This window comes from Lathamus discolor, chromosome 9 (assembly GCF_037157495.1).
Source record: "Lathamus discolor isolate bLatDis1 chromosome 9, bLatDis1.hap1, whole genome shotgun sequence".
NCBI classification, from domain to species: domain Eukaryota; kingdom Metazoa; phylum Chordata; class Aves; order Psittaciformes; family Psittacidae; genus Lathamus; species Lathamus discolor.
Genome location: NC_088892.1, coordinates 1,989,020 through 2,015,894, shown reverse-complemented (window position 1 = coordinate 2,015,894; position 26,875 = coordinate 1,989,020). Strand labels below are relative to the sequence as shown.

Below are 26,875 nucleotides of genomic sequence, written 5' to 3'. Positions count from 1 at the left end.
AGTATCTGGGAGAGGCACCAAGAGTATTTTGGGGTTTCCCTGGGAGAAAACTGCACCTGCAGCTGGTCTGTATGTGGCTGTTGTGTGGGAAAAGGCTGGATCTCCAGTTATAGACTGCTGCACTGGTTTCTGATCCTGCCTGCCAGCACTAGGACAGGTTTCTTCTGAAAAGCAGTTATCTCGGGGTGAGTTTGAAGGTGTCCCTATGGCAAGGGAAACCCTCTTCTAAGTGCCAGGCAGTGTGGTGCTTATCCCAGCCCAGGAGCCTTTCACTGTATTTTCTCTTCCCTGTCCATCTGAGGAGGGGAGGGATAGAATGGCGCTGGGGGGCAGTGGGTGTCCAGCCAGGTGGGTTGACCCACAGACATGTGGGGAGATGTGTATTAAATAGGTTGGGCTGCATTTTGACAACAGGAAGGAGGTTGTCCCAGGAGCTGCTGGAAGAAGCATGGGTGCTATCACCACAGGCTGTTTGCTGCCAGCCGAGTTCCTCACAGGCTCAGCTGAAACAAGGCTCTGAGTTTCTGTAATTTGTTTCACACTCTCTCTGTGATGGGCTGAAAACGGGGGCTCCAGCTCCAGCACAGCTCCTGAAAGTCACTGCTTGTGGCAGGGCAGCTGCTGGATGCCAGGCTCAGGCAGGGGCACAGCCAGTGCTTTTGTAGCATCCTGCAAGGACCTTCACGGTAAAAGCAACCAGCTCTGTTCTGAGCTGCAGCACTTGAATCCCCACGGGTGATTCAGGCGAGTTACTCACTGACAGCAGGGACTCACCCTAGTATGGTGGGTGGCTGAAGAAGCTGAGATGTTCCCATTCTGTATGAAACAGAGATGTGCATGCAGGGTGGAAAAAGGCAAATATGACATTTCAAGGTGGCATTTCAGCAGCTGAAGTTTCCAAGTGAATGTCAGAGGGGGTTTTTGCTTTGCCTCGGAGGTGTGAGCAGCTCTGCCGAGCCACAGCAAGAAGACGCGATGCTCACTGTAGGGTTTGGAGCCGGGTCCAGGGGCAGGTCCCAGCCGAACCAGTGCAGCAGGACTCCTGGCTGGGCCCCTCCATTGTTGTTGCTGCGCTCGGGTGAGGGCACGCATCCAGCTCCCTCTCTCCCTCCTGGGGTCAGGGCTGCTCCTTGTGCTGCCTCAGCCCAGCGGCCTCAGAGCGATGCCGAGCACTGGCTGCGGAAGTTTGTGAGAGCTCTGACTCACTGCGATCAATAGGCTGCTCCCGGCTGCTCTGCTCTCAGCTTCTGCTGGTCCCATATCAAAGTGATGAGACGCATGCAGCTGTAAACAGCTCTGTATTAGGCACAGCGGGTTAGGGCTATGCAAGGGGGTATTTCTTATTACTAATTCTCAGACAGCTGCCAGCCTATAAAACTACTGGAGAGTGGAAAATCGCTGTGTTGGGGCTAATGGGACTTTTACAGCTGCTGCAGGGGAAACAGCACCCAACAAACCCAAGAGACATGGCAGCTCCTGAAACGATGCGGGGAAATTGAGGTCTACTATTTTGCAGGCTGCCAGGACAAAGGAAGGTCCCTATTTGTCTTTGAAAGCCATGGGAGGCAGAAAGCAGTGTCTCAGGCCAAGCTCTGCGGCTGGGAGCCTGCAAAACTGCTTCCACTGCACATGCTGGTCTGGGAATGCCCATGCCTGGTTCCTGCATGTGTCTGCAGCCAGGAGGTGCCATGTGCACTCTGCTGAAGGAGCTGTGTGTCACCAGCTTGTCATCAGCTGCCATTGCTCCACAGGAAGAATGGTGGATGGAGGAGGCCGGCAGCTTGCCCCAGCTCTTCCCAGGCAGGTTCCATGAGATACGGCCAGTCCTTGTGCTCCTCATCCTCCTGATGCATACATCAGGGGTCTCTGGCCTGTGGACAAGGAATGGGCTGGCATCACAGCTCGGTGCTATCCCCGTCCCCCCATGCTGCTGTGGGCACACTGCTCTGCAGCTCTCTGCCCACACAGACAGCTCATGCTCCAGGGGATGCACAGCGCAAGCAGAGCTGCCCTCTGGGCTGCGGGCACACCATCTCTTGTGATGCACGTGTGAATTATCATAGAATCATAGAATAGTTAGGGTTGGAAAGGACCTCAAGATCATCTAGTTCCAACCCCCCTGCCATGGACAGGGACATCTCACACTAAACCATCCCACACAAGGCTTCATCCAACCTGGCCTTGAACACCGCTAGGGATGGAGCACTCACAACCTCCCTGGGCAACCGATTCCAGTGTCTCACCACCCTAACAGGAAAGAATTTCCTCCTTATATCCAGTTTAAACTTCCCCTGTTTAAGTTTTAACCCGTTACCCCTTGTCCTGTCACTACAGTCCCTGACGAAGAGTCCCTCCCCAGCATCCCTATAGGCCCCCTTCAGGTACTGGAAGGCTGCTATTAGGTCCCCACGCAGCCTTCTCTTCTCCAGGCTGAACAGCCCCAACTTCCTCAGCCTGTCTTCATACGGGAGGTGCTCCAGTCCCCTGATCATCCTCGTGGCCCTCCTCTGGACTTGTTCCAACACTTCCATGTCCTTTTTATGTTGAGGACACCAGAACTGCACACAATGCTCCAGGTGAGGTCTCACAAGAGCAGAGTAGAGGGGCAGGATCACCTCCTTCGACCTGTTGGTCACACCCCTTTTGATGCAGCCCAGGATATGGTTGGCTTTCTGGGCTGTGAGCGCACACTGCAGCCGGCTCATGTTCATTTTCTCATCGACCAGCACCCCCAAGTACTTCTGTGCAGGGCCGCTCTGAATCTCTTCTTTGCCCAGTCTGTAGCTGTGCCTGGGATTCAGCAGGGTATCCAGGCTTTCTCCCTGTGTTTCTCCTCTCCAGGCCACGCCTCTTGCCTGTGTCCTGAGAGCAGAAGCAATGACCCTGTCTCCATGATTTTTCATTACATGGCATGAAACTGGCACCCAGGGGATGGAAGCAGCTAGAAAATAGGCTAGGTATGGATTTCTGTTAGGAGAAACGTCCCAGCTGAGCAGTCCACCCAGGCAGGATGGATGAATGCTTCACCTCATCTATCTCCCAGTCTGATCTGTGCCTGATAAGCAGGGGTTTGCAGACAGAAGTAATGATCTCCTGTCAATGCGCCTTCAACCACTCCATGAAAAATGAGAGCCCATGCCTGGGCATGCAGACACTGCCATGTCTCTGTTCTGTGGTCAGCAGGGCCATGGTCAGCCTTGTGTTTAATAGACAGATGCTCAGGTTCCCAAGCATCCTCCCCAGTGTTCCACAGGAAAGACTCCATGATGTTCCACCCCACACAAGGAGAGGACACAAGAGATGGAGGAACACGGATCTCCTACCGAGATTTCAAAGGGATTTTCCTCATGGCACCTCTGAAATAGGTACTGCTCAGCCTGGCCAATTCCCAGCCTTGGTGTGGATAGGAAAGAGCACCAAACAAACTGCTCTGCCAGGAATAACATCCAAGGTTGGTTTTCAGCTCCTGAGAGCCTAAAATCCTCTTGTGTCTGCCAGATTCTTCCTTGCTGGTCTCAGGAAGCATGGCACTTTATGAGCAAGGGTGCAAGCTGGTGTCATAGCAATGGTGGCCTGCTTGAGGCCACCAAAGAGAGCAGTTTCCACCAGCTTTCTCTGAATTAAGCCTTCTAGGCAGAGATTTTATTAGAATCTATTCTAGTTTGCTGACAATAAAGTCAGCTGAAAGTGAAGCTTGTGAATAAGATGGGGTCTCAGATGGGAACTGGAGAAACCTGGACATGGGAGAGCTGGGCCAGGTCCCTGATGACATGTGGAGCATGTGGGGTCTGCTCTGTATACACGTCTTTAGAGAGGATGCGTTATTCCCTCAGGAAAGCCATTTTTCATGACCTCGCCTCGTGGCCGTTGCTGTGGGACACTGACTGTAAGGCCTCCTTCCCTGACTCCCTTTTCTTTTGCAGAAATTAAAATGGGTGTTTAAGCCCAAACTACCCAGACTCCAACACTCTCTCTAGCTGCTCCACAGCTGCTGGCTGCAGAGGGTGAACTTTGTCCCTTGCTGGGTCCTGTCATTAGGGGCTGGGGCACCCCCTGAGGATGCTCAGGTGGACAAAGACTTTGCCACTGCCCTCGTGTTGCCATGAGATGTGAAAGGAGCAGGAAACATGGTAACTCTTGGGGAGGAAGATCATGCAAAACAGAAGTGTGGATCCACATGTTTTGTCCAGATATTGGCCCCGTGTTCTCTTCTGATCCTCCTCCAGACCCAACCTGTCCATAGCTGAGCCTTCCATGGCACTTCGTCCACTGGCACAACACAGCCATGGTAAGCAGTGGAGCTTGTGAAAACCCAGTCAAGCATTTATCAAACATCCTCATTTTAGAGTTGGAGAGATCTAAGTGGGGGGAGAGCAGGGCCAGTCATCCCCTGTCATCAGGATGGAAAGCGGGGACAGTCATTGCTTGTCATCAGGATGGATGGCCAGCCCAGCAGCAAAGGCAACCCACCTGATGAGAGCAGATCGATTGCAGAGAGGTGGAGGACATAAAAGAGAACCACCTTGACTCCCTCACTTGCAGGATCCCAGGAAACCGTGCGTGACCTTTACTAGGCTTGGAGAAGGAGAGATGGCTCCCCAGAGGATGGTTGTCACCTTGGCACTACTGCTGGGGGGTTGCTGCACCAGTGCTTACCCTGCCTACCCTGAGAGCAACAGAGCCCAAGGTAAGGACACCTGAAAGCCTGGTGGGGTTTGTCCCTGTGCACCACTCTGTGGCTTGCACTAAATGCTGGCTCCTATCCAGTGTTTCATGGAGGCTTGGCTTCTGCAGACATGCACAGCAGTGCAGCTTCCCCCTTCTTCCCTTGGGCAGAAAGACCTTCTGACCTGGGGAGGCATTTCTCCAGTGCTCTTAGGAGCAGTGTATGGCCAGCAGGGTTAAACCCATTCCGAGCATGACCAGGTTGGACAGAAGACCATCCTGTACCCAAGGGATTGCTTTGGCTGTTGTGATCTGTGGACAGCAGAGTTTGGGTGATGTGTCCAGGTACTCTGGGGTGACAGATGTTTCCCTGGGGATCAGCCAGCCTGGGGTGTAGAAAGCATCCTTTTGGCTAGGTGTTCTTCTGACGCCCTGAAGGAGCTGAGGGAACTGCAGCTCATGTACAGAGCAAGCGGAGCACACTGGCTGGCCTGGGAGGGACTGGGTGAGCTTTCCTCATGTCACAGGGCTGGTACCAGCCTCCCCACCAGCCATGAGACCTGGTGCCATGACACTGCCTGACTGCAGAATGTGCTGGGGCTTCGCTGCCGCTTGGGCAGAGCTTGAGTCCCAAAGGACAGTGTGACCTCAGCCCCGTGATCCACTTCAGCAAGTGGCCTTGGAGCAGCGCTGGTGCCTGCCCAGGGGCTGCTCTTGGCTGACTCAGGGGGACTCCCAGAGCTTCAGCAGCTTGACCACATGTCTGAGGCAAAGGGAATTCAAGGCCAAGCCCGTAAGATTGCTCAGCTCCTGGAACTTGGAGGAGCTTCCTGCTGTCTGTGCACAGACGGGCACTGGAGGAGGGATGAGTCAAAAAGTAAGATGCTGGAAAGCCTGGACACTCCAGTTGGTTTACAGTTAAATACACTCAGACAGCAAGGGACTTACTGCCTGAGTTGTAGCCATGTGCCTAATGCCTGGTTTTGTGGTGACCTTAAATTACCCCTTTCCTCAGAGCACTGCAGACAGACTGCCAGGTGACAGATTCACCCGGGGGAGATTCCTGCTTATGCCCACCCGAGGTGCTACCTGGGACAGGTTGAGAGAGCTCAACCCTCTCTGGCTAAGCGAGGCCAGCGAGGGGTGCTTGGAGCTTCCCCTTAGAAGGGACTTTAGTGGCAGGGAAGGTGCTGGTGGCTGATGAGGACCTTCTCCACTGCCTGCTGCAGCCATGCTGGAGGCAGTGCCAGGCAGTGGGTGCTGTGTGCCTTGGCTGGTGGCGTCTCCATACCATCCTCACAGGTGAAGTGACAAAGCTGAGGTTAGATAGGTGGGATCGAAAGGTGGCTGTGATCCATGACACAAAGTCCAGCTGGAGGCCAGTCACCAGTGGTGCATCCCAGGGGTTGGTAAGAGTTACTGTGTTTAACATCTTCATTAAGATGTTAATGATGGACAATGGGATAGGGTTCACCCTCAGCAGTTTACACAGAGCTGGGAGAAATGGCTGATAACACCACAGGGTCATGCTGCCATCCCAAGGAACTTGGATAGGCTGGAGACATGGGCTGAGAGGGACCTTGTGCTGTTCAGCAGGGAGAAATACTGAGCCTTGTCCCTGGGGAGGAACAACCCCAGGCTCCAGCACATGCCAGGGCTGACTGATCAATGCCAAGTTGACAAGACAGCAATGTGCCCTTGCAGGAAAGGCAGCTAACAGTGTCCCGGACTGCATTAGGAGGAGCATCACTGCAAGGTGAGGGAAGGGATCCATCACCTCTGCTGAGGTGATGCTCACAGCGCCATGGACAGCACTCTGGCTGCTAGCCCAGGCTGACACACATGGCCAGGCGAGGGGATGTGCCCTAGTCCCCCTCAAACAACCTGCCTGCCATTCCTGGGACCGGCAGTCTATGCTCAGGCTCTGCATCTCTGCATCCCACTGCGCGGGGAACAAGCCCACCTCCAATGACCTGCTTTGTCCTTGTCACTGTCTCGCCCTTCAACCTAGCACTCAAGCCAACAGATTTTAGCCTGGCTGATGGCGCAGGTGGCTTCATGGCTGAGAGCAAGCCTGCAGCAGGACTCCGGCCATCCAAGAGCCTGAACCAGGCTCTGCCTGCACCATGGGAAGGAGTGAGCCATGACCAGAGAGCAGCTCGTGGCAACGGTGAGTGTCAGAGCTCACAATGAGCTGGACCCATGGCTGGGGCTGTTGTGGGAGCACCAGGATGGTCTTGGATAGGTGAGGGGCTGCATCCAGGGGGAAGGAATGCTGAAGGCTACATGCCCCAGGGGAGATGGAGAGGAGCAGGTGGTGGTGCCATGTCCTTTCTCCCCTGCCCCCACCCTGCATCCACAGCCCCCTGTGCTCATGGCATCGGTTTTTATTGTTTTCAGGAGAGAAAAGAGCTCTCCAGGAGGATGTCCCTGGACCCTTGGTGAGTGGAGGTGCCCCTATGGCTTGGGGGCAGCCCAGGGCAGCACTGCTGCTCAGGGGATTCCCTTGGGCCAGCTCCCCACCAGGTCCCAGCAGACCCCATCACTGCTGGCCACCACTGGGGACTGAGGCCTTCCCACTCGGGGACTGATGCTGCTTCCCTCACTGGTCCAGCAGTGCAGGGACAGGGCTGCTTTTGCTACAGGGGCACAGCACACGGGTGATGGGGCTGCTGTGCCACAGCAGGGTGAAGACCTTGATGCATTCCTCTGGAAGATGGTGGCCATGGGCAATCTCCAGAGCCAGGGGTTTACCCAGGCAGACCAGGCTCCTCCACAGCCCAACAAGAGAGGTGAGTGCCCAGCACGCAGCAGGTCCTGGGACTGAGCCCACCTGCACTGACCTGTGTCGTGGTTTAAGCTGAACCCAGGACAACCTGCAAAGAGGCCATGGCAAGCAGGGGCCAGGCTTGGCGTGGAGATGCTCATGACTTGGGGTAGAGGGTGTTTGTGGTGTGAACTGAGGCATTCAGCTCTCAGGCTGTGCTCCTAGAACTGACTTCAAAGCCAGAGAGCCTGGGAGAAGAGATGGACATTTCCCTTCCTTTAAACTCTCCAGCTGTAGCCAAGTGCTGCCATATCCCCTTGCACAGGTTTCTTTTCCTTCCCTCCCAGCTTGCTTCTGGAAATACTGTGTCACCAAGTGAGGGGCTCAGGAGGAGCTCTGCCAGCCACATCCTGCCACCGCGATCCCAGCGCCTTCCATCCACACCTGACCCTGCTGGACTGATTGCACTGAGCTGTGAAAGGGCTCTGGTCCCCTGTGGGGAAAGCGGGGAGGGTCTGCAGCAGAGGAGGGTGTTGTGCGGCAGGGGAAGAGTGCTGTGAGGATCCAGGGTGCAGGACAGTGCTTCTCCCATAAAGCAGCTCTCCAGGACTCCTGGCAAGGCAGAGCTGTCACCGAGGCCTGGCAGGGACGTGCCAGGTACCAGCAGGAGCTGAATAAACCCCTCACGCCAGAGCAGCATCCTGTGGTTACTCATTCCCTGCATCCTCCCAGCACCACATGCAAGGTGAGGGCCCATGTCCATGCATGTGCCCCACGAGGGGACATCGTTCCTGTGGGACAGGGTTTCCCTGCTCAGCACCCTCCTGGTGACTGCCACCCTCGCACTGACACTACACAAGCGAGGCATATTAAAATAAATTTTATTGCTGTTCTTAGATTAAAAAACCCAAACAAACCAAACCCCATTAATAACAAAACCAGTGCCCAAACCCAGTGCTATGAGAGGCAGGCTTGCAAGGACACACTTTTTAGTGCAAAGAGGGAAGTGGCAGTGAGGGCCGGAGGGGTTCTGCTGTGGCCCCGCAGGACCCACCGTGCTCACTGTACAGTATTGTTTTGCCCACAGGCTGGCCAGGGGAGGGAGGGGGGGTCTGCTTGAGTTCACAGGCACTGGCAGGAGCCCTTGGAGAGCTGAAGGTATAGGATGGGGTGTCATGGCTGTGCAGAGCAGCTTTGTTTCCTCTTGCACCAGCGGACAGGAAGGCACAGTGCTGAGCCGGCGAGCACCAAACCTGCCCCCATGTCTCTGACAGACACAGCGCTCTGTACAGCAGCTTTTGCCTCTTGGGCTGTCTGCTAGCAGGATGTAGAAACCAGACGGATACTGTACCCCGTGTGCCTCCATCTGCCAGTCATGCACCTGACATGCTGGCGAGGACTGAGGTGGACCTAGGTCAGCACACGGCTGTATCTCCTGCAGCATCTTGCAAGACAGGGAGAGGTTTCTTAGCTTGCAGGAGCCACATGGGACCTTGCAGCAAGCAGCACATGGCTCTGGGTTCTGGCACATAGGGAAGGGATGCCCTGATACTCAGCCCTCCATCCTCAGCCCTTTAAATGCCTCTGCACCCCCCTTCCCTCCTGCAACAGGACCTGGCACTCTCACACCAAGTTCCATCCACCTGCCCTCATTTCCTAACTGGCAGTAGGATGCATGTTACAACACCTGAGCAGTGAGAACAATGTGTCACTGCAACAAACTACTGGGGATGGACCCTTTCAGTTCTTCAGATGGAGACTGGATGCTGTGGTGGCAGAGGGAGCTTGCCCAAACACAAGGCGGGGGGTACTGTGCAGAAGGGTGACCAGGTGATCTCCAACAACTCCAACCCAGGAGGTGTACTGAGATCCTGGGACACCTCTTCCTGAGCATATGGCGTGGCGGGGACTGCGCAGGGCTGGCGAAGCAGCTCCAGCAGTGGATGGGGAGGCAGAACTGGCTGAGCCATGGTGGGGGGATCTCTCAGCTGCTCTTCCAAACAGTGCCGCTGCGGCAGGCGAGCGCTCCACTTTGCCCATGACATGCGGGCACAGGCCACGAGGCCAGTTTTCGGGTAGCAGGGGTGCGGTTGCACTGTGGTCACGCAGGGATGGGTCCTTGCCGGAGGAGCGGGAGGAGGAGCGGTGTGAAGCAAGGCACTCTTCGGAAGGGCAGGGGGCAGCAGTGCTGTGAGCCCCCTCCGGTCCCTGCCTCGCGGAGGGAGGCGGGTGCCCCCTGCGGGTTAGGTCATCTTCCTGGCCACGCTGGCATAGGTGTGCTCGATCTCCTCATCCGCAGGACACGTGTGGCTGAACTCGTCGCAGGCATACGCGTTGGTGAGGTAGCGCCACACGCCTGTCATGTCCGCCGGGATCTCAAAGTTGCGGTACTTTTTGGCTGCAATCTAGAGAGGGGAAGAGAGGAGGAGGCTGAGACTTTGCAGGCCTGTGGAGGATTCACTTTTTGGGACAAATACAGGAGACCCAGCTCCAGTTTGCATCCCCCCCACCTTGTGACCTCCCCTTGGGGCAGGTGTCCCCACTGTGGCCCCAGGACTGTGCCATTACTTTGATGATGTGCAGTTTGGGCAGGAGGTTGCAGTCAGCCAGTGTCAGATGGTCTCCATCCAGAAACCTCCTCTTGGAGATGATGACATCTTCCACACTGTCCTGGTCGATCTCATCAGGGAGAGGCGTGTTCAGGTAAATGTCCAGGCGCTGGAACTCCCGCAGCAGGGCCTTCTCAAAGCCTGGGTACACAGCGGGACAGGCACCATGAGCCAGTGCCCTGGATGAACCCCCAGAGCCACACCAGTGCTGTACACCACTGCACCCTGGCCAGAGCCTCTTCTTCCAGGAGACCCCACCAGGGTCACCCCATACTCCTTTCCCCAGCACCTGCACATGGGGCCATAGCCCCATGGAGCTTGGGGCTGCCTTCACCCTTCCTGCCCACACCTCTGCTCACCAGGAAAGCTTTGGTGGGGAAGGCAGCGGAACACTTCACCTCCAGGTTAACCTCACCCAGATGCAGACAAAAGCACCTTCCCACCCGGCAGGGCAGATTATGGTATTTCTTACTGATGTTCGCTTCCTTGCGTGGGTTCTTGACGTACGCCGAGAACTTGGCAAAGATGTCACTCCCCACATCGAAGGACTCCTTGTACTTGGGACTGAGGTGCGGATACCTTCAAAGAGACACTTGTGTCAGTACGGGCAAGGATGAAGGCAGGATTCAGCCTTGTGGTTCCCAGGTGAGTTATGCCCTGTGTGCCAAGGGACCCAAGTCTTTCCTCCCCTTGTTTTCCACTCCAGCCCATCCCAGCCTCCTCTCCTTGCAGCCCAACCCGCTGCCTTCCCCAGGGGATGCAGCCCCCTGGCACTGCCATCCGTGCCCCTGCAGAGCCAGGTGCCAGGTGCTGGGTGGGAGCCAGCCCTGTCCCGCGCTGCCCTGGGCACCTCCCAGTGCCCTGCCTTGGTTTCCCAATCTGCCCAGCACTGCACAGTGCTGCAGCGTGCCCAGTGGCCCCTGAGGGGAAGGAGGGAGCTTGAGATTACACGGGTGGGCCCAGGGTCTGCTCCAGGAACTCCTCAATCTTGATGAAGTCTGTTTTCAGCTCCTTGTTGAACAGCAAGAAGGGTGGGTTGGTGCCCGGTGCTAAGTCCTTCAACTCTTCAGGTTTCCTGGAGCGGAGGAAACAAGTGGGCTCAGTGCCTGAGGCATCCCAACAGTGAATGGGCCAGGCTGAGGTGGGGCTGTGGATGGGGGCAAGCACCAGCAGCACCCCCACTTTCATGCGCTGCTGGGTTTGGGGGGCTGAGAAGCGCTCCCCAGCCTCTCTGCCTGCCCTGTAGTGCCTCATGCTTGTACCCACACGTGGAGCACAGAGGTTCCTGTGCCACACACAGGTTGGCATGTGCCTGAAGCTCTGTGCTAGCCTCCCTGCAGCACCCCACAGTGGGGGCCGTCACCCTGTCCTTCTGGCATACTGGCTGTGGGATAGGAGGAATGGAGCTGAGCCGAGGTGTCTTGCCCCATTGCTGGCCCAGGACTGGGCTGTGGAGCTGCTCACCTGGTCATGTCCACTGTGGTGACATTGAACTTGACCCCTTTCAGCCACAGAACCATGAAGAGGCGCTGGCAGAAGGGGCAGTTCCCGATGTTCTCTCCATCCAGACCAGCCTGCAGGGGAAGCAGAGAAATGGGGATTTAGTGCCTTGGCTGGGCTCCGGTGGGATGCCTGGAGGTGGAGAGCCTCCAGAGTCAGTCTCAGGAGGAAGGTACATGGAGGACTGGACTGGCACCCCAGCATCCATGCTGCAGGAACCTGCCCCAGCACAGGGGCTTGCTCAGCTGCAGGATCCCTCCTCTGAGCCGTGACCCTGTTGCTGCTGGGAAGATGGGAGAGCATCCTCAGGATGCCTGAGGTCAGACCCTTCCCAGAAACATGAGATAAAGCCAGCGGGAGGAGGAGTAGGAGGCAGGGGAAGGAGGTGGAGAGTGGTTGCCAGTGGATGGGGAGGAAGGGAGGGTCTGCTTGGCCGGGAGGACAGGCTGGAGAGGGCGGTGAGAAGGGAAATGTGCTCATGTTTGCCAGGAAAAGAACAGTTTGTTTTCATGTGCTGCTAGGGTCTGCCTCCAGTTCTGTTGCATTTAACAAATCCAGGCGTGATTTCCCCGGGGCTGATAATGGCCAAGAACCACCCAAGCAGCCTCCTGGGCCTCGAGGCGAAATGGCTAGGGGTGGCAGGGTTGCGCAGTGGTGGATCTGTGCCGGCATCCCAAGCAGCATCAGTGGGGAACAGAGCCGTGTGTTAGCTCCTAAAGCTTCCGTCATGTGCAGACAGTCCTTTTCAACCCCTCTGCATGGACACAGCTGCAGCATCTCAGTGTTTGAGGGGCTGTTCTGTGACCAGGATGGGGTCAAACAGCAGTGGGGAAGCAAGGAGCTTGGTCAAACTGCCTGTGTCCCAGCAGGGCTCCCTCAGTGGCCTCTCACCCGCACAATGCCCATTCGGCAATCCTAAGGGAAAGCAGCAACAGGTGGAGCAAAGCCCATTTCCTTGCTACATAGCAGCTGAAAATACCCTTTGCGAAAAGGATTGAGACACCTCATGAGGAGTTTGGCCAAGATGAATGGGGCATGTCGTGTCCTGTCCCCCCTTTCCCCCCCCCCACCCCGCCAGTGCATGAAAATGGGCGCAGACTCTGCTGAGAGAGGGAAGTTGGTAAAATGGCTCACAGGAAACCCAACTTCTTTAAGAGCAGTCGGCGGTTCCTCAGCTGCACATGAAGCACGACCCTGCAAGATGCGTGCCTGGCATCCTGCTGGTGCAGGAGGAGCAGTGCTGCCATGCCAGCTCCTTCACAGGGATGCTGCTCCCACGGCACCGGGCAGGAGGCACGACCCCCAGCTCTGCAGTGAGCCTCAAGATCAGCCGGGGAGCTGGAGCACAGGGGCTGAGCAGGAGGGTAATTGGAGCTGGGAGGATTTGGGGTGCAGAAGTCAAGCAGCAGTAGTAACTTCCAGGGTGGGCAGCTGGGGGTGGCTCCAGAGCTTGCACCTCACTGGGACCCCAAAGACACGCTGGCTGGGGATGCTTCATTAGCAAAGATGAGACCTGCGCCTGGCTCTGCTGGGCTGCACTTAAGTGCCATGAGTCACTTGCAGAAACCTGTGGGCTGTGGAGTGCTCAGCTTCTCCAGGAGAGAGGCACCAGCCTCAAACTCACCCTACAGGAGATGCTAAACTGATCAAACCAACCCCCCGATTATACTGAGGACTCCACTGGAGCTGGTGTCTGCTTTTCCACCATGCCAACACCTTCTAGTCCTTCCAGGGGAATGAAAATTACTCCTTAACCAGTGTTTCCTATGCTCAGCTGTCCTGAAATGATGCTCCTGAGAAAGCAAATGGGAACTAAGAAACAGATTCTGGGATATACCCAGAAGTGAAGCTGAATTCACACAGGAGGCTTTTTGTTGGCTATTAATAAGAAATGCTTCTGGGAAGCTGCCGCTCAGGAGCGTCCTGGGTCATCTTATAACCAACAGGCTCCTTTGGTAAGGGATAAGGTTGTGTATTGGATGTCCTAGGAGGGAGCACAGCCACAAGGCTCCCTGCAGGCACCAGAGCAGGGCACCCTGCCCTGGGGAGAGCACTGGGAGCCAGGGCAGTCAGGGAGAGGGGCTGGGGACACTCGCAGCCACACGTCCCTCCCTAGCAGCTTCCCCCCCGCGATGGCAGGGAAGTCATCGCCCTTAGCTTCTGCCTCTGCAGAGCCCCAGCCCCTGCTTCCGCCCACCCCCACCCACCCCCCCCAGCCCCCCGGCGCTGCAGCAGGGGCCGGGGTGCAGAGCCGGCAGCCTCCAAGCTGACCTTCCCCCCTCTTTTCTCCTCTGGATGACAGATAAACCCAGCACGGGCTGGTGAAGCACCTCCAAGGAGGGGCAGGTTTCTAGCCCCAGCTCTCTGAGGCCTCACGAAGCTGTGTTACTTGGCAGTTCCTGTGGTTTCCCCCTCAGTGAAACAGCATGAAACACGGTGGGAGGAGGGAGCAGTTCTGCGTGCCTGAGGCACTGCAAAGTGCTCAGCATCCACTGGGACCTGCCCACAGTTCCTGCAGCCACCCTAAAGGCCAGGGAGCAGCCGTGGGACAGCTAAATGCCTTGTGAGGCTGAGGGGCAGAGGTTCCTCTGAGTGGAGAGAGCCTCACAGCCTGATGTGGGACCACAGCAGGGCGAAAAATCGCCAGCCCTCTGGGGACCTCCTGCCCCAACCCGAAGGTGATGCAGGACCTGCTTCACACCCTCCTGCTCTCACCAAGTTAACTGCAGCATTTGGCAGAGCGAAAACCAGGCAGGGACAGGGTGCGGGTAGGTGCCTGTAGGAGCACCGGCTCCCCCCATGATTTATGGCTGTCTCAGGCTGATTTATGGCTGTCTCAGGACAGACCCTGGCCCTGTGAGGTGCAAGGCATGATGGCATAGGCAGGTGACTTTGGTAAAACTGGGTGCTGAATGGGAGGAGGAGGAGGCATAGCATCACGTTGTCTGGTAGCAGACAAGCCAGAAGGGTTTTTTCACACTAAATTAAGGCACAGGGGAAGTCCTGAGGACGCTGCTGCTTTGTTTTCAGTTTCCCTTCCCTCTGAAAGCCCCTGGAACATGCTGCTGCCACTGCAGTCACCTCATGTGTCGTTTTCCACGTCTCCCTGGCCACCCCTGGGAACAAGTGGTGCTAAGAAGGGAATTCAAGATCCCCACTTTCACCAAGAAAATACACTTGTCTGGATCTGGCTCAGCTGAGCTCAGTACCTGGCAAGCATAGCCATGGCCACAGTCTTGGCAAAGGGATGGGGACATCACTCCCACAGAGGCTCAGGTGATCCTTTCCAACATGTATCCCCAAATGTTACCCAAGCAGAGCACCGCACAGCTCCCAGTGCAGCCAGGTGCCTGTGCTGGGGAAGCCGGTGCCTCTGGCCAGGCACTGCAGTGCTTCCAGACACTGAGCTGCCCGGGAGAGGAGGGGAGCCCACCAAAACAAGTAGCTACAAGGAAACTGCCCTTGAAACCTCAATGTGGTGGCACAGGGAGGCTTCGTTCCCCTTGGCCACTGCCACTTAACAGCATGTCCTTTGGCCCCACTGGCATTGCTGGTGGTGCATGCAGGTACCATCACCAGTGCTGGCTCCTCTTTTCCTGCACACCACTGTGGATATTTCGAACTCGAGTGTTCAAATGTTCCTGGGGAAGTGTTCAGAAAATTGCTGAACAGGGAAAAACCCTATTTCCGGTGAGTAACCCCCTGACCTGCTCTGTGAGGCCATCTCATCCCTCCCACCGTAGCACCTGCTGGCTCCTAGCGCTGGGTGCTCCATTTTGCAACCCTGGCCTGCAGGAGAAGCTGAGACGACTGCTCAGCCCTCCCACTCACTGCTCCCGGGTGGGGGCTCCTCTTATCTGGGTATGAGAGGCGCATTTGTGCCCACTCCCCTCTCACACCAGCTGCCAGCAGCGCTGCCCCCAGGGTACGAGACAGGGGCATCCTGCAGGATGCTGGTGTGACACTCGCTGGTGCCTGCACCTGGTGCCCTCCCTGGCGCACCCGCTCAGCTGCCTTAGTGACCAGTGATCCCATATTTGCTGCCCATCTCCAGCCTCCTGAGACATGAAGATATTCCCGAGCTCCCACCACCCGTACCCAGCTGGAGCCTGGTGAGGGTGAGCTTGCAGGGAACTGCCAAAGAGCAACCGTCCACCCCGGGACCCACCTTCACAAACAGCTCAATCTCAGGCTCTTCGGTGGTGCTGTGCTGCCGACTCTCCATCCCAGCGGTGTGGGGAAGGATTGCTCACTGCTGTGCTGAGTTGGTCCGTCCTCTGTGGAGCACCAGCATGGAAGGCTTTCAGAGGGTTGAGGGCTTGAGCACCTTGGCTGTGCTCACACCCGCCCGTGGAGGGCCAGGGCTTGCCCTTTCCTTCCTTTTGAAGCGGGGAGGAGCAATGGGGTGTGTGCCTGCTGGGACCTGCCGCCGGGGAAGGGGAAGCTGTGAGTCCTCCCAGCCATGACTCAGCATGGGTCTATCTGGACGCTTTCACGGGTCCCCTTCCAGTCTATCGCACCCGCCCAGGCGCTGCTCCGGTGCCTTGGAGCCCTGGGCTGGCAGCCCCGGCACCACTGCCATCGCCTCCCTGCCAGCTGGGAATGGGGGTTCTACAGGGGAACCATCTCTCCCATCACTCCTCATGCTGCTCCCCTCTGGTCTTGTCCCTTTGCCATTCTCCCACCCTTGCACCCAGACACCAGAGCCCGGATCTTGCCACTTCTTTGTCTCTCTGGGGTGAACCAAGCTGTCACCTTCCCACTGCCTCCCAAGGCCCAAGAGCACAGCTCCTCTGCCTGCCCAGCACCGCGAGGGTGGGCTCCTCTGAGCACCCCTGGTTGGAAGGAACCAGACACACGCCGCAGCTGTGCTGCAGAGCAGCCCAGGAGGGTGCAGAAGGAGCCCCAGAGCACTGCTGGCAGCAGCCCAGCTGGGGCGGTGCATGGCAAGATGATGGGAGGCATCCAGGGCTGACCCCCGCCAGGGCCCCCCCTGTTCCTGGAATTTGGGCTGTGTCACAGGAAGGATGACCACTTGCTTTCCTCCCCAGGATGGGAGGGAATTGTTGATCATCCTGGCTGCGGGCCCAGAGGAGACAGCTTCCCAGCACCCACAGGCTTAACTCTTCTCTTGGGCAAGTCCCATCTCACTCCTTGGGACCCTGTAACTGGTACCGAACTTTGCACAAAATGGAGATCCCAATTCAGACCCCTCCCCCGCCCCTCCAGGTTGGGTAAACTCAGACTTTCCTAAAAATCATCAAGCCCTGATAAGAAAGAGTCCACCCGAAGCAATCATGCTGGGAAAGGATTGTGCGGGCTCTCAAGGGAGTCTCCCTAAGGGAGCTGTTTCTGCTAGGTCCTGCTGTGCAGCCCAGAGCGGTGCTTACACCATGGGCTGTGCGGGGAGTGGGAAGCTGGGAGGCATTTTTCTCTCTGCCCCATCAAAGCATTTGGAGGACTTGACACTGCGCCTGATGGGTCAGGAAACTGCCCAGTAAGCGAGAGGGGTGAATTAAGGGCACTGTGAGTGCCAAGCGCGGCCATGGCAGCACCCCCAGGGCCCCTCCTACTGCTTGCACACCGCTATGGACCCCTGGGTGATGTGTGCTGGTCCCTGCTCTGCTCCAGCCCAAGGGGCGCTGAGCCTGCGGGAGCCGCGCCGGCTTCTGGCACTGCCGGCTGCTGCTTGCGGCTGACCTCAGCTGGACGCATCCCCTCGAGCCACCCGCTGAGGCAGCGGGCAGGGACTTAACTGAACTGCTGTGGTGCGGAGCACCGCACGGTGCCCTCCTCTGGAATGTCGGAGTGCCCCATATCCGACCCTGCGGAGGCTGCAGGAGCAGAAGGGCAGCAGCAAAGAGGCCCCTCCCCGCAGTGGGTTTTGCAGGGAGGGTGTTTGCCCTTTCAGCAAAGGAGGCACTTGGGCAGCCCTTCCCTTCCTCAGAAGGCCAAAATGGAGATTACAGCACACATGCATCCGGACTTCTGCCTCACCGTGCCAGTGCAAAAGCAGGAGGCACGTTGGAAACCTCAACAAGCCCCTGTGGTGAACAAAGGCGGGCAGGAAGGGGCTGCCAGCTGCCAGCGACAGCGGTGCCAAGGCACAGAACCACTTGCGCCTCTGTGAACACGTCCCTCTGTCCCTCCCCGCGGGGGGGGTCCCTGTGCTGAGCGTGCCTCAGCTGACCAGAGTAGCCCCTTGCACTGGCAGCATGCACAGAGCGGGCTCAGAGTCACCCGCCCGGCCGCAGCACTTGGGCAGGGCACAGAAGCGAGCCATTGTCCCTGCGCTGCCTGCCTGGCGCCAGCCGCCACTGTGACCACGCTGCAGCCAGCAGCACTTGTGCCATGGCCGGGCTGGTGGGGCCAGCAGCAGCCCTGGTCCTCCTCTGCCTGGCCACGGGGCTGGAGGCCAGCCCGGAGCTCTCCGGTGAGTCGGGGCACAGGCAGGGTTGTGAGGGATGCTGGGGATGGTGCAAGGGGTGGGTGAGGAAACAGCTGGTTGGTGGGGTCAGTATAACAAGTGAGGCATCAACCAGTGAAGACCAGAGGGAGTTTGCCAAAAAGAAATTGGGGTTTCGCATCCTCAGCACAGCAGGGCTGGGTCTAAAACCGCCCTATACGTGCCCCATAGCCCTAGTGAGAGTGAGGGGGCCGCTTCCCGTGCTGCTACTGCTGTGCTCCATTGGACAGTTTGGAGGCAGAAATGCAAAACACCAAATCTTAAGGCAGTCTCCAGCTTTCCTGAGCTTCCTATGCACAGACGTGATGCTCATGGTCTTGGGTGGTGTGTGAAGTTGAAGATTCCTGGAGTACCCAGGGCTTCCCTGCAAGCCTTTGCTGCTCTGAAAAATCTAGGGCAGAGATGGGCTGAAGCTCTACCCAGTTCCTGGCTGGAACTGGTGGCTGTGTTCCCCATCCAGAGCCATCCATGAGGAGGGGGCTCTAAGGTGCACTGTCACAGGGCACAGCCAGACTCTCTCCAAAAAGGCAGCACTGGTACTCAAGGTGGAAGTTTGAGATCTCTTGTGCCACAACGCTTGGAATAGTGAGAAGGGTGCAGGCAGGAGCCAGCCCCGCAGCACATAACCCCCAAGAATCCAGCATGGAGCCGTTGAGTGGCAGCACGGGCACTGAGGAGGAGGAGGAGGAGGATGTGATTTCATCTGGGCAGAGCTGACGGCACAGCCGCACTGGCAGGGACTGAGTCAGCCATGCTGGAATCACTCACATTCTGCCTGCAGCCTCCTCACCATGGCTTCACCCAGAAAAAAGTATCACAAGTGCTCACTGCCCCAAAGTGTTGTGATGGAGCAGCAGAGGAGGCTGCTGCAGGGCAGGCTGGACTTGGGGAAACCCTTTTCTCCCCTTCTTCCTCACCCTTGTCCCTCAGCCCACCGTGCCCCAACAACCTGGGCACCAGCTGCCTCAGTGATGGGCAGGTGGGGCTGGAGATGGTGCCAGGCAGAAGCCGAGCGGCTCTGGAGCCTGTGCAAGAGCCTGGTTGCTGCAGTGAGAGTGGACCTGCTGCTTCCGCAGGTGCAGGGGAAGGAGACGGGCCCAGCAGGGTCCTGGGCAGGGACCCCTGTGCCTCGAGGTCCACAGCACCCTGTGATGTGGAGTGACCAGAAAAGAGGTGCAGGACAGGGTTTGTCCTGCTCCCTACATGTGGGCACTGCACCCCAAGGGGCTGATCCAGCTCTGATGTGCACTCCATGGAGCACCTTTGCATCTCACTGGAGCTCTGATAAGGCTAAGAGAGCTTGTCTACCCCCATCCACCCTCTGCCTCTCTTCTCTCCTCCAGCACTCAGAGGAGCAGGCAAGGGCTTGCCTGCTCAGGGCTGCGGCCCTTCCCCTTGCTCATCCCACACTTGCAAGGAGAAAGATTAACCCCGATTAACCCCCAGCAGCTCCCAGGCTCATCCCTGGCTGCCTCTGGGGCGGGATGCCAGCAGCGGGGGACAGAGGGTTCGTGGCAGCAAGAGAGGTGAAAGGGGCCCTTTGTGCAGCTGGGCCTGGCACTGGTTTGCAGAGACAGCAGGAGAAGCATGGGGCTGGATGCTGGAGCTCCCACCTCCTTGTGTTGGTCTGGGGGAGTTTGACACAGTGCAGGATGGGGTTGGGGTGCATGTCCTGTCCTGGACCCTGGCACAGGGCTGGGATGCGAGGCCCTCCAAGGACTCCACAGCTGAGGACTGGGGTCTGTGACACAACCTAGGCAGGATTAGAAGGGAAAATTCGGGGAGAGAAGGGCCCAGTTCCCATTGGAAAGGCTTGCACCAATGCACTGGGCTTCTCTGGCAGAGACCCGGGGTCAGCTGGGCTCAGAGAATAACTTGGTGACTCACACCCATTCACACCAACGCAGACAACTGTGGGGGCTCGCAGAAGCCTCTGGACCCTTCCTTGCTCCAGCCCATGGCTTGACATCTTGTCACAGAAAGCATCTTCCTCTCCCCGCTCTGGCAATAATCTCTGGGTGATATCTCTGGCTCATCCTTGCTCAGTCTTCCCCATGTCTCCACATCTAACCTGATTTTCTCTAAACCTTTGACTAAACCTTCACGGGATTCTTCTGTTCTCGTTTTTCCTGACCTCCAGCTTTCACTTCCCTTTGCTAACCAGCTCAGCGGCTCCATGCTGCTTCCCAGTCCCTTGGCTGTAGTGCTGGATGTGAGATTTGCTGTGAGTCCACCCTGCTCCTGTTTGCCCTGTAAGTGCCCAGCCAAGGGTGTTCCCACTGTCACCAGCTGCCAGGAGCTCAGCACCACCACCACTGTGCTCCAGCATCCCCCTGGCCAATGCCACCGTGCTCTCTCCCCACCCAGGGTACCTGCGCAAGGTACTGAGGAACCACACCACGCACACATGTGATGGGGAGCAGCTCCTCATCGTCTGCCCTCACAGGACTACCATCAGCATCCTCGGAGCCTTCTACGGGCGTCGCGTGCCCAGCCCCAACCTTTGCCCCAGCCCTGGCAATGACTCCCAGGAGAGCACTGAATGCGTGTCCACCACAGCCCACCTGGTAAGGGCAGGGTCTCGGGGACCAGGACCCTCCCAGCTCCTTCCCTGGGTCACCGGGCTGCCTGCTTTGGCTGGGCGGCTGTGCTGCAAGGGAGGCTGCTGCCATCGGCATCGGGATTCACCCGTGGGATCCTTTCCTGGGAGGGTTTTTGGGAAATAAGGGTGGGTAAGACCTTCTGCAGTGGGTCGCTGGGCAGGCAGGAAGGAGGTGCTGTTCCGTCCTGAGCTGTGATTCTCGAGTAATGACCGCAGGATGCAGCTCTGGCAGCTGGGCTGGGTCCTGGCAGTTGTGTGGCAGGCTGGGGACGTGGGACAGGCCCGGGAGAGGTCAGCACAGAGCCCATCTTCCTGAGCTAGGAGGAGCGCTTGTTCTTCTGACAGCCCCCTGGAAGCAGGTTCATGAAGGAGGCCCAAAGGAGAGCCTGTGGGGGTGGCAGTAACTGGCACAGGAAGGAAAGGCAGCCAGGACACAGGGAGGGGGCAGCAGCCCCCTCGATGGGGACATGGTGTCATGTGCTGCTTCTCTATTGGGGTTCCAGCTCCTTGCTAGAGCTGGGACCTGCAAAACTGCAGCTGCATGTGGGTGCACGTGGGGAAGGGGAACATGGAGTTTGAGAAGAGGAACAAGAGCTGAGGGGCCAGTTTCCTGCTCTAGGAGCTCATGGGGCTTTGCTGCCCTGTCCTGCTCCAGCTGCAGATCCCCTCCTGGCATCCTGCATGTCCCAGGAGCTCCGCAAGGGCCAAGCTGGACTGTGCCGGCCCCACAAATCATGCTGCAGGGTCTCCCAAGCTTATGTGTCAAGCACAGGATGGGGGATGTGACACAGCAGAGATGTTCGGAGACCAAGAGACAAACAGGGGCGCCAGCACCATGGGTGATGTGATCCCAGCTGTAGGGCAATCCACTTCCCAGGGGGATGCTGGGGGCTGGGACCACGGCTCTGCGGGCTGCCTGAGCCCAGAGCCATGGGGTGGGCAGCAGGAAAGGGCACCCAGTGCCTGAGACATCTGTTGGCTGCACGTGTGCTTTACACAGAGTAAACATCTGGGTGCATGGGTGTTGCACAGGGCTGTGTTAAGGTGCACACTGACTCTGCTGGCACACAGCTCTGTGTGGGTGCAGGGGGCTGGTTCAGGAGCCAACACGAGGAGCAACGGGGGGTGCAGCTTGGGGTGGGAGCAGCTGTGAGGGGAGAAGCTTTTTGTCTGAGCCTGGTGGTGGCACCAAGGCGGTGAGCGCAGCCTCAGGACTCTTCACCCACCTCCTTGTCTGTTCCACTTTGCTCTCCAGAAGCTGCTGGCTGAGTGTCAGGACCAGCAGTGGTGCCAGTTCTCAGTGCACAGCCAAGTCTTTGGGCCAGACCCGTGCCCAGGCACACACAAGTACCTCATCGTTTCCTACAAATGCCGGCCAGGTAAGATGGAGCAGGATCTAGGCAATGCTGTCAGGGCCTCTCCCCAGCCTCAGCTGCTTGGAAAGGGCAGAGAGGGGAGCTGAGATGCTCCTGCACCTTGCTGCCCTCCTGCAGCACTGCAGCTTGGGATGTGATAGGGCACTCAGCTGTGTCACTCCCCAGGTAACCATCGGGTCAAAACTGTGTGTGAAAATGACAAGCTGAGGCTGCAGTGCCGGCCAAAATCCGTGCTGGCCATTTATTCTGCCAATTATGGACGATTCCTGCGGGGGAAACCAGAGTGCGATGCCCTGAACGCTGCAGGACCCCATATAGGTACGCCAGAATGGGTCAAGCCAGAGAAACAGGGACAGAAGCTGGGCAGAGAGCACGGCACAAGTATGTCATCGGGCTGCCCCTGTGCCCTGCAGTGCCCCACAGGCAGGGGCAGGCAGGTCTGCCCACGGGTCCATGTCCCATGTCTTTGCAGAGTGCTTGGCTCCGGATGCCCTGCGGAGGGTCTCCAGGAAGTGCCACCGCAGGGGTAACTGCACAGTGGCTGCTGACCAGGCCACTTTCGGGGATCCGTGCCTCCCTGGCATGAAGAAACAGCTACGAGTATCCTACACCTGCGGTGAGAGCCACCGCGGGCCGGAGCCACTGGGGAGCCCCTGTCATGCAACCCTGTGCCAGGCAGGCAGGGTGTGAGGCTGCTGGGCACGCAGGGGGCTGCTGGGTGGTGATGCTCTGTGTGTGCTCTCCTTGCAGTGCCCAAGCAGCTGCTGGAGGAGGCGGGCCCTGACACCTCGGACCCCTTCCTGCTCTCAGACTACATGCATGGTATCGTAAGGGGGAGGCTATGTCAAAAACCACGTGTCCACGCCTGTGTGAACCAGGCCTTCCTTGGCCTGTCTGTGCCCATGGTGCCCACCTCTGACACACATCCCACAGCTCCATCCCAGCATCACAGTCCCGTGGCTAACGCCACCCATCAGTCAGTACCCACATCTGAGCAGTTGGAGGGATGTGCTCACTGGGAGCTGAGAAGAGGGGGACCCAGCAGGAGCATCCTGCAGGCAGAGAAGCACTTGTGCAGAAAGGAAGGAGAGTGGCATGGGGATGGGGGCAGGCAGCCGGCAGCAGGGCACTGGGGAGCACCCTGTGCCTCAGCTCGCATCCCCTTGTCCACTACAGGTGGCTGGTACAAAGGGCCCAGGTTCTCCAGGCTCCGGGAAGACCGGATGTTTTTTACTAGCACTCTGGCAGCTTTTGCCCACCTCTGGGGTACGTGCACTCCCCAGTTCTCACGCAGCACCTGGGGGAGCGGGACAGGCTTGGGAGGGTGGCTCAGGTCCCATGGTGGCCCCCATTCAGCCCTGGCTTGAGCACCCATGCTGGTCTGGGGGCACTAGGACAGGAGCTCAGAAGAGGAATGAGCCCCGGCGTCCTGCAGCACCCGTGGTTGCAGTGCTGCTGCAGTCCTGCCCACAGACCTTCCTTCCCTGACTGGCATCAGCTGGGTCTCCTTCCTTCCTACCCTGTCTGTGGGGACACTGATGGAGAACACTGCTCTGCAGGCAAAAGTTTCCCTTGCCAGAGGAAATCACTCATTTAAGTCCCTGGCAAGATGATTCCTCTGCTTATTCTCCCTACCCTGCATCCCAATGGGGGTTTCCTATGGAGAAAGGGGCATTTCAGGACACTGGTGGGTGCTGATGTTGGGTGATGCTCCCATTTTCACTGGAGCAGTCAGCCCTGGGTGCTGAGGGCAACCCTGCTTCCTTCCTCTTCTCCACGTACGCCCAGCAGTGGGGGGTTTCCAGGCACTGATACCTGCAGGCCTCAGAGGCAGTTTGTACCCTGGTGTCTCTCTTTGCTCTTCACCCCCAGGCGTCCCAGAGAAAGTTGGTCTTTACTTTCTTTGTGGGGTCTCTGGAGGCCTCCTGCTCCTGCTGTGCATTGTCAGCCCCAAAACCACCTTCCTCCAGGAGGTGGGGGAGGCTCTCAGAGACCCAGAGCTGGGCAGCAGCTCAGAGCTGGGCAGGACCAAGCTTCAGGATGAGCAGGACGAAGACCTTCCCGATGACAGCTCTTCGGACTCCTCCTTCCGCCGCCTCACCCACACCTACCGTGCCACTGACAGTATCTTCAGCCCTGAGCTGACGGCAGCCATGGAAGGAGCAGTGGAGCATCAGGGCCATGGCCGGGAGGAGATCTGGATGCCCAAGGAGTCCAGCCCGTACGCCATCCACAAGATCAAATCAGCCACCAAATGAGAACTGGAAGAAAGTGAAGGGAGAGCAATGGGGGCGGTGGAGGCTGAGTGGGATCCAACATCGGAGAGATGGAGTTTGTGCTCCTCGGGGTGAGTGGACATCCCGAGTGGCAGCAGGGCCGCAGCAGCCCCGGTGTGGCCATCAACCCACTGCTCCACCAGCCTGGAAACCTCTAACCCGGGGGTGGTAAGAGGTAGTCCCTGGGTGTGCTGAAGGGCTGCAGGGTGGCCCCGGGGACCGCCGGCTGCTTTGCTCTGAACACGGCACTAACCCTAAGATAACCTCCCTGTTCCTAGCTCACACTGGCTGGCTTTAGTACTTACCCGTGCTCAGCCAAGTCTGCCCTGAGCCTTCCCAGGCTATTTACTCCTGTTTCTACTTGGATGTTGCTGCTTCCACCCCTGGTGCTGCCAACACCCCGCAGTGCTTGGGCTGGCATGCTGACAGCAGGGATGCAGGGAGGGCGCAGGCAGAGCTGGTGGGAAAGCATCACCCAGCACAGCCCTCCCATGCCATGGGCCTTGTGGCCGGGTCCCCCCAGGGAGCTCAGCACAGGGCTGAGCATGCCCCATGCATTGCTCCAGGCTTTCCTTCATGCTTCCTCCACTGGCAAGGGAGCCCTGGAGGTAACTCGCTGGTGCTTTTTCCAGTAAATAAACACAAGGGCTTGTACAGCAATGTCCCTCCCTGACCCCTGCCATTAGTAGTGTATATGGAGAGGAAAGGAAGCGGCAAAGTTCAGCAGAAGAGCTCCTTGCCTTCCGCCTGTATTTCTGGTGCTGGGCCATAAGGAGCAACAAGTTGGGCCTGTTTTAACATGGGAAAGGATAAGGTTTTAGCCTGAGGAAGGGAAAGGGGGGAAAAATGGTTCATGTGGATCCCATGAGTGATGATTCCCTGCCCTCACTCCTCCTCTTGAGCCTGAGCCTCTCTGTCTGGTGAGCAATCATGGAGCAAGCATCCCCAGATGCTGTGCATAGGGGCTTTTCAGTCCCACAGTGCAGAGAGCCAGGCTGCGGCTAGGGGCTGCTCCAGCTCCAACAGGCAGCACAGGCTTTGTGGTGCTGCAGGAAGGGGATGTGTGGAAGAAGCGACCCAGATGCCACCCAGTAGGGACACTCCAGGCACCAATGGTCTTGAGCTGGCGCACTGTGGGGTCTGTTTCTCCATCCGTCACTGCACATGAAGTGCTTGGGCTGGGCACAGCGAGAGACGGCTGGGAGAGACATCAGTGCACCCCTTAATCCAGCTGGTGCTGGTTGTCTCTGGGAGCAGGGGGGCACTGGAGCCGCACTGTGCTCAGCAGTGGATGCTCTCCTAGTGCAGAGCTGAGCACCATGGCTATGCAGCAGCCTCATGCTCGTGCTCCAATGAGGGGTGGCAAGGACTTGTATCCTGCCTGATGTGGGGGTTTGCTGAGTGATGCCAGAGCCCAAGGGGAGTCTGGGTGGCTCTGGCCTCAAACTGGCCTCCAGCATCCTTAGATGACGGGCAGGACTGAAACCACAGACTTGCCTCTGTGCTTGGAGAGTTTGCCCAGGGGGTTGCCTTGCAGGGTCCAGTTCTTGCTCCCCCATCTTTCCTCCAGTACCCCTGTGGCACATGCAGTATGAGCTGCAGCTCCCATAAGTGGGAGCCTCCTGAGGAGCTGCAGCATCATGGGGACTGGAAAATCCGGCTTCTTGTGCCAAGCCTGGACAGGATGGGCAGACGGGGACCCGCCCCAAAGCAGGCAGCTTGCCCGAGCCCCCGCAGAGCTTCAGGCAAACCTGGATGGAGGTTTTCTGGCTGAAGAGCTTACCCCACAGGCTGATGCACTGTGTTTCCATCAGCAGTGGGATGTGTCTCAGCTCTGCCTGGCAAGTGTGAACCCGATGCATATTTTTGGCTGGAGGACGTACTGCTCCAACATGCGCAAGGAGAGGCAGACACCTGGATCTCACAAGGATTCCAGGCCAGCAGTGAGCAAACCTCAGGGAGCTCCCAGGCCAGGGACAGCAGCACCACTGGAGCTGAGACTTGAGAGGACAAGTGGATGAGGGGGAAATGGGATGGGGTGGAGTTGCAGCTACCTTTTCTGGGGACTGATGGCACCCGAGATCTGTGGACTAAACCAGGTTTAAACCCCCCACCAGCGCTTTGGGCACCTGAAAACCATTCTGCTGCTCCTGGCCATCAGCAGCTGCAGGTCTTTCTGCTAGAGACGTGGCAGAGCTGCCTGTATATGGCCCAAGAGGCGCTGCCTGTCTGCAGGGAGAAAGGACTGATCCTGCCTGCATGGCCCCTGGGCAGCAAACTTAAGTGTCTTTGGATTCTGGCACTGGGATGTTTCCCTAGCAGGGTCCACCAGAAACAGCAGCGTGTGAGTGTGGGATTATCCCAAAGGATTTCCCTGGGTTAAATTTAGGGATCTGGAAGGTTCTGCTGGGAATTTGCCAAGGATTTTGGGGGGCAAGGAGCTCTCTCACTGGCCAGCATATTAAACAGCACCCCCTTATGCCCCGTTTCAGGCTGCATCCGCAGCAGCGTGTTGCAGCCCTCAGAGCTAAACCCGCGGGGATGAACTGGTGACTGCTGCTGCCATCCCTGCCTGGCTGCGGGTGATGGATCTGCCCTCGGGCTGGGACACCCT

At 57.9% G+C, this 26,875-nt stretch overlaps 3 protein-coding genes across 11 annotated transcripts; 2 read left to right on the top strand and 1 right to left on the bottom strand.

Annotated features, from left to right (window-relative positions):
- Positions 1-9: 9 nt before the first annotated feature.
- Positions 10-8,217, top strand: LOC136019610 (uncharacterized). 4 transcript variants are annotated; one of them, XM_065689969.1, is made up of 7 exons: positions 4,110-4,130; positions 4,227-4,288; positions 4,543-4,687; positions 6,677-6,835; positions 7,066-7,106; positions 7,311-7,457; positions 7,780-8,217. In XM_065689969.1, exons 2-7 carry the CDS (start codon positions 4,286-4,288, stop codon positions 7,990-7,992), a joined length of 708 nt encoding a protein of 235 aa, XP_065546041.1. In that variant the 5' UTR covers positions 4,110-4,130; positions 4,227-4,285; the 3' UTR covers positions 7,993-8,217. The 4 variants fall into 4 exon arrangements, with proteins under 4 accessions (XP_065546042.1, XP_065546045.1, XP_065546044.1 ...); XM_065689970.1 differs by lacking the exons at positions 4,110-4,130; positions 4,227-4,288 and adding an exon at positions 10-185; XM_065689973.1 differs by having other exon boundaries at positions 2,506-4,288; positions 7,352-7,457.
- Positions 8,218-8,296: 79 nt separating this feature from the next.
- On the bottom strand, positions 8,297-15,944 carry LOC136019609 (chloride intracellular channel protein 2-like). The gene is made up of 6 exons (XM_065689968.1): positions 15,710-15,944; positions 11,506-11,615; positions 10,991-11,116; positions 10,514-10,620; positions 10,001-10,182; positions 8,297-9,837 (listed from the first exon to the last, which is right to left on the bottom strand). The coding sequence occupies exons 1-6, from the start codon at positions 15,764-15,766 to the stop codon at positions 9,676-9,678; spliced, it is 744 nt and encodes a 247-aa protein (XP_065546040.1). The 5' UTR covers positions 15,767-15,944; the 3' UTR covers positions 8,297-9,675.
- A 1,758-nt stretch (positions 15,945-17,702) lies between these two features.
- On the top strand, positions 17,703-24,941 carry LOC136019529 (protein eva-1 homolog C-like). Of its 6 annotated transcripts, none has more exons than XM_065689830.1 (8): positions 17,704-17,974; positions 20,375-20,574; positions 21,865-21,988; positions 22,151-22,366; positions 22,458-22,601; positions 22,736-22,807; positions 22,919-23,251; positions 23,858-24,941. In XM_065689830.1, the coding sequence occupies exons 1-8, from the start codon at positions 17,893-17,895 to the stop codon at positions 24,241-24,243; spliced, it is 1,557 nt and encodes a 518-aa protein (XP_065545902.1). In that variant the 5' UTR covers positions 17,704-17,892; the 3' UTR covers positions 24,244-24,941. The 6 variants fall into 6 exon arrangements, with proteins under 6 accessions (XP_065545900.1, XP_065545902.1, XP_065545901.1 ...); XM_065689831.1 differs by having other exon boundaries at positions 17,708-17,974; positions 23,162-23,251; XM_065689832.1 differs by having other exon boundaries at positions 17,709-17,974; positions 22,151-22,303; positions 23,162-23,251.
- Positions 24,942-26,875: the final 1,934 nt, after the last annotated feature.